The 6,491-nt window shown below is 33.6% G+C and overlaps 1 protein-coding gene across 1 annotated transcript in view; it reads left to right on the top strand.

Moving 5' to 3' along the window:
* Positions 1 to 6,491, top strand: part of LOC105333371 (uncharacterized) — a 51,062-nt gene continuing 44,571 nt past the window's right edge. The window contains exons 1-11 of the mRNA XM_011436305.4: positions 1 to 215; positions 583 to 648; positions 763 to 811; positions 1,172 to 1,323; positions 1,530 to 1,647; positions 3,623 to 3,733; positions 4,426 to 4,541; positions 5,330 to 5,401; positions 5,495 to 5,558; positions 5,989 to 6,039; positions 6,273 to 6,490. Of these exons, the coding sequence (XP_011434607.4) occupies positions 63 to 215; positions 583 to 648; positions 763 to 811; positions 1,172 to 1,323; positions 1,530 to 1,647; positions 3,623 to 3,733; positions 4,426 to 4,541; positions 5,330 to 5,401; positions 5,495 to 5,558; positions 5,989 to 6,039; positions 6,273 to 6,490 (1,170 nt within the window). The 5' untranslated portion in view covers positions 1 to 62. The remainder of the gene's footprint in view (positions 216 to 582; positions 649 to 762; positions 812 to 1,171; positions 1,324 to 1,529; positions 1,648 to 3,622; positions 3,734 to 4,425; positions 4,542 to 5,329; positions 5,402 to 5,494; positions 5,559 to 5,988; positions 6,040 to 6,272; position 6,491) is intronic.

Here is a 6,491-nt window from a genome sequence, read left to right as displayed (position 1 = left end):
ATGTCCCCATCTTGCAAGCTGGGGACGACGTATAGATGTAAATATTTACCGTGTAACAAAATATGAGAAGGCGGGAAGATGTGAGGAAACTCGTACTGTTTTTTGTGTCGGTGGGGGTAGGGGTGGGGGTAGGGGGTGTTAGTTTTACATACGATAGGGTGACGTCGCAGTACTTATGTGCGTCACAATGTATGACTTTCTCCTCCGACAGCCCGGTAAGTATAGTTTCTAATTCAAAGAAAAGTAAAAGAGTAATAGTTTTTTAATTTGAAATCAAATCTTATTTTGAATTTAATGAATGAATTGTTAAATGACGAGTTGCAAGTTACCGGTGTTTGACCGATATCCTTTTGTTACCTGTGTTGTTATTGTTGTTGTTGTTATTATTGTTGATGTTTTTGTTGTTGTTGATGATGATGTTTATGATGATGATGATGATGATGAGGAACTTTCTTATGTCTATACTATGTGCTTTCTTTTCAAAACTCATCGTCCCTGTTGTCATCAGTGTGAGTTGTGATGAAGAAAGACAATTTACAACTAAGACAATTTACGCTGATGATGTTTTCCTCATCCTTTTAGAGCATTTATTCTCGGTACTCGTCATCCTGCGCACAACCAAACCCCATGTTTTCCTATGGCTGTCAGGTGGGTAGAACGTCAATGCGATTACATGTATTTTATCCATAGATGATCAGTTCATTTTTACTGAAAGACTTTTCCAACCGAATTAAAATACACATATACATTTTCCCCACACAGAGAGATGGGTGCGCCGGATCCTGCGACTCTTTGATTCTTATAACTCACAGTAAGTTTGCATTTTGTATTTTCATTTGTTGTATGTATTTTGACATTTGTATAAATGAGTGTTTTAAGAAATATAGGCTATATATTAAGGATATAGATAGAGGTACACGTATATACATGTATATACAAATGGTTATGTCTATCTCCTTTCAATCAATTCATACAACTCTTTCTCTCTTGTAAATACATGTACATTAATTTTATTGCGCATCTTGTTTATTAACATGATTGTCAATCATCCTATTGCCCCTTGAGGGCCCTTAATTGGTCAATAAATTCATTTGATTAATTTGATTTGATGGATTTATAAACTCGGGTGCTTATAAAAAAAAACCCAGTATTCTCATATCCTAACCCGCAGATGTTAACCGGTCTGCCAACATCCCACGTCTGAGCGCCCGTTACGTCACCGGAACTGACATACTGCTCACGTGGTCATCCCCTCCCACTCCCTACTATACCCGGTACCTGCTACAGATCAGAACCTACCAAACATGGACAACTATCACTGAGGTATACTTGAGCATCGGGTACATGATAAACAGAGCAGATAATTCAATTATTAATTCTTTCTATAGTATTCCAAGAAACACGATGTATTTTCAAGAATTTTGAACAAAAAAGGGCTACTAAGAAAACCTCTGACATTCTATGTACCTTAATATTTGAGTAAATACAGAAACACAAGTCTTTATACCCACTCTCTCATTACGTATTAGATACCTACCACGAGCTACCTTTACCACAATCCTAACCCTTGCAGTACGGTGTTCTTCCGGATCACAGCGGTCAACCAGTACGGAATGAAGGGCTTCTCCGCTCCTTACTCGGTCTACGGTCAGCTTCATTATTAGTCATTAATTTCGAATCTGGTGGAATTCCAAATTTTCAAAGGACACTGTGTGGTCAACAAATTAGCCATCGGGTCTACCTTGAACTTAAAAATATTATTTTTAAAGCCATGAAATATTATTTTTTATCTCGTGGAGAATTAAAAAAAATATTTTATAGATTTAAAATTTGTACATTTTTCTATATCTTTATACACATGTGCAAAGCTCTTCTTCTTAGAAGATCTGTATAGTCTAAAATTGGCCACGACCATTAAGGATGACGTTTACTCAGAATGAAAAAAATATTCCACTGATGATAATTTAATGAAACGCCATCTATTGTATGTTATAGATCTTTGATTGTAGTGTTTTTTTCTCTTTCAAAGAAGTAGGTCAAGAAGTAGTGTAGTCAAGTAGTAGTAGTGACCTACATGTACTTTTTGAGTTAATGGTCATTGAATATATTTTGAAAAATCAAGGAAAATCCCATATAACTTTACACTACGATTAAGATTTTCCTAATTGTGAAAATATTACAAATAATTAAACACTTTACAAAATGAAATACAGTTTGTGAATGGTAGTGGCACTAAATAAATACAAAGCATTAAAATTTCGGCGACAATTTTTAAAAATATTCCAGTTCGAATTTCCTCTATCACTTTTTAAATTCCTATCCATTTTTGATCCAATTTTACAAAAAGAAATCGAATGATGATAATAAAAAAACATTTATAGTATTAAACTACTTATATTGACCTTATTCTGTTGGCATAAAATTATATGAGGTCAATGATCAAAATTTTGAGATATGATGTCTTTTATCGTTTTTAGGCATTTTTCAATATTTTTGCATTTCGTGTCATACGATTATTTTACTGAATAAGTGAGTTCAAACCAATAGAAAATATGCAAAATTATATAGACTAAAATATAAAATCTTAGCTTTTAATATTAGAGTACTGCCAAAAATGTTTTAGCGGAAAATAAAATCTGCTAATTTTAGTCCGAATTTCCTCTGTTTGACTAAAACTCTATATTTGTTTGAGCCTAATTCCATAATAGTGTAGAAATATCGAATGTTATGTTAATAATAATTTATTTCACAAATACTTTTTGTGTTTAGAACAGATTTTATTAATGAAATTGAACTTTATAACAATCTGAATTTGAGAACTCAAGCCCTGAGTAAACAATACCCTTAAATTAAGGTGCCTCACTACACCGTAAAATATTTTCTCAAATCAGCAGAAAAGTACTAGATTATGATAGAAAGCATGATGGATAAGAAGCATATATGTCAAACAGGCCAAAAAATGTGCAAATTTAGATAAAAGATGACATTTTCAAAAATTTCATTTTGTAAACATAAGCAAAAGCTCATGAGGATTCGAACTCATGATATGCGGTTCACAAGCCTGAGACATGTACTTTAACCACTGAGCTATGACGATATACATCTGAATCAATTGATACAAACAGTTTAACAAAACATTTAAATCGCCATATTGTGACGTAGTGTCTTAAAAAGCATAATTCTAGGTGTTGTGAAGTACCTTAAAAAGCCCTCTGCTAGAAACGATTGTTTACTAAAAGTCGCACAAGGTTTTGACATTGCATATAATATATTCGTCATTTTTTAATAAAACTGCATTGATATGGTAATCGGATGTAACTTATGTCAAAGAGACATTGGAAATGAATTTCACTATCTCTTGTGTTGCACCATGTTGAAAAACGAAATAGAAGTGTATCTACCAAAATTTTATTTTTATAGACCAAATATTGTCAAATTTAATGAGCCTTTTTCCTCAAATAATGCGAAGTATTAAACAAGTTATGTACAATAAGTATGCTAAACCTACTGTTAATTGACTCCTATATATTTATCTACATAAAATGTACATTTATACTTTATATATATTATGTACAGAACCATGAAACAAAAATAATAAACTGCTGGTGTGAATTATTGACAGCTCCATCGCCCCCCTCTGCTCCTCTAAACGGTCATTTGATGAAGGGCGCCATGTTCTATTGCCCCGTGTCGAAAGAGTTCGCCGGCATTCTGGAAGTGGAGGGTATCCAAGGTAAATCAATTCTTAAAAAAATAAATTAAGCACCATACATACATGTTTGTAAGTAAATCGTTAATCATAGTGACCTGTTTATCTTTTACAATGAACAACATACATTTGACACTTTATGTAAGTGCCTAATTATATGCCAATATGCCAAATTATCAGGCATTATAAATCGGTTCTAGTTACGATATTGTGTTTATGATTTTTTGTATTGTTTTATTTTAGGATTGTGACAACTTCTGAATGTTTGATTACTCACAATTCCTTCTAACGAGTTTTGGAATTGTGTTCTTTTGTCTGTTGAATGCTTAACTGTTTTACATGATTTTTGACGTCCATTTCTATCGGTCGGGGTTTCATTTTTTTTACTTGATGTCATCATACTAGTCCGACTACCGGGGTATTTTCAATGTTACTAGTCTGATAATTCACAAAATGCATTTTCTAAGCAATTTTATTTACTTCAAAATCGGCTTAGGATTTGTTTCAAGGTCTTTAAAACTATTTTTAGTTACCGGTGCGCTATCTTCGCTAGCTGGAGAGAGGAGTGGACCGAAAACCCTTGGCTAGCGAAGATGCCGGTGCGCTACCTTAAACTCTAACGTCGTCAATTTATTAAGAAAAGTTTTAGAAGATTATTGTAATCTCTGAAGTTTTTTTAACGAGTGATAACACTCTTTGCTCTTCGTTATATGTAGCTTGGAGACCGGAGGACATCGAGTTTTACCAATGGAGCACCCTCCCCACAGTCTTCTGTCGGAATATCAACAGTCTGATCATTCCGATATTTGACCCTCTCTCCTCTACCGACGCCGTGAGTTGTTACAACGTCATCATCAATACAAACGCTGATTGAAATTTAATTAAAGATTATTTTTTTTCTTTATGATTTTCATTCTACACATACCCTTTTACTTGTTACGTCACTTCCGGATTGTTTAAAGTGATTGCTTCTTTTCATACAACTTGGCTTCCTATTTACGTAAAAATTAGCATTGAATAATGATTATTATAACATGCGTTATTCATTTATCTATTCACCTGGCGAAATTTATTGACATGACGACGTCAAAAATATATCTTTTAATGCTGATATTTGCATTTCCCCTAATGATGATAATTATTTTTTTTAAATAAATGAGTATAAATTGCAGATCACAGAGGAATAAAATCAGTAACAGCAAAAACAGCTGTTTTCGGTTTAAACTTGTTATCACACAGAAGGCTTGCAAATATAATCCTGGAAATAACTCTTGAAAATTTTGTTTTAACAACAGAATTAACTTTATTGCTGAATTGATTTTGTAAAAAAAAAAATGGTGTTTTAACAACATGTATTTAATAACATTTTTATACCGCATACTTGATATTTGAGAACGTCTTATATGTAAATTACATGTAAATTCATACGCAGTGATTAGGTTGTTGCGTATAGAGACATATTTAGAGATCACAGAATTCAATGGAAAAACACAACAGATTGTAAATATACAGAAACTACTTTCACACTTATTTGACAAAACATTAAAAAAAAAAAATGCCAACTCGATTTGAAAAAAAAGTGCTGAAAACAAACAATAACGAAACTGAATTTTATTATAGGTTTCAGGCATACACTACAGAAATGGGCTTCGTATAAGTGCAGAGAGTTACGGGTGTATCTATACCTTACAGGTAAATTAAAACCATAATGAATAAAATAAATCGGTTTATGTTATTATCATTGGCGGTGCTGTGAGGAATTCTGAAGGAATTCTTTATTTGCAGGTTCGCGCCGTGTCGAAGTGTGGGAAACCCGGACCATACAGCAACATCACCATCGATTTATCCGGTAAAACTATTCGCCGACAGATATACAATGACCTGAATACTTTAAAACATTTTTAGAATACGGTTTTGTATAACAGTGTGCTATTATGGTAATTTCGTAACTCAAACCTTTATGATAAATAGGGTTGAAATAAGTAACTGCACGGATTTCATCTCTATACTATGGAATAAACAGCAAAGAAAGATTTGTAAAGAACGACAACTCCGTAATTCTGCTTTAACCAAACCCTCAAAATAGCTTTTTTTCATTTAAAAATGAACTAAAAAGTTAATAAATTAACTTGTTTTGATTAATTTTTAATTTACTACAATTTTTACAGCTATAAATATATCCTACATTACAATTGCAATTCACATTTTGAATAAAACTATACTATATCATTTTACTAGTATTATTTACAAGGCATAAATCAATTCAATATATTTCACAGATTGTTCGAAAATTCGGAACTTCAACTGTCGACCTATGAGAGGCATTCCCTGTAAGTATAGCATTTTTGTTCCGTCGTGCGCGCGCGCGTGTGTGTGTGTGTGTGTGTGTGTGTGTGTTGGGGGGGGGGGGTGGGTTTGGGGGCGTTGTTGTTGTTACGTGCCTAGCAATCACCATTTACATGATAAATTGAATGAATACATCAGTGGTATTTATTAAGTAAACACAACCGTTCATGATTAAGTATATGTTTTTACCGTTAACTTTTCTTATTCCTGTCGCCAGTCGACCCACCGGATGTTGTAGAAAACGTCACACTGCGCATGGATCTGAACCACCCTCAAATCTGGCTGAAGATCGCATGGAACAAACCCTCGGACCTGGGCTCCATGAAAGCGATATCTCACTATGTGATGAGATGGGGGAAGGTCTCCTTCCCCTCGAATTTTATTCTAGCCCAGGCTGAATACACACACGAACCACTCAACACGACTCTAGCAAATG

Source organism: Magallana gigas, chromosome 6 (genome assembly GCF_963853765.1).
Source record: "Magallana gigas chromosome 6, xbMagGiga1.1, whole genome shotgun sequence".
In the NCBI taxonomy this organism is placed as follows: Eukaryota; Metazoa; Mollusca; class Bivalvia; order Ostreida; family Ostreidae; genus Magallana; species Magallana gigas.
Note: the sequence above shows the minus strand (reverse complement) of the source record. Positions and strands in the feature narration are given on the sequence as shown.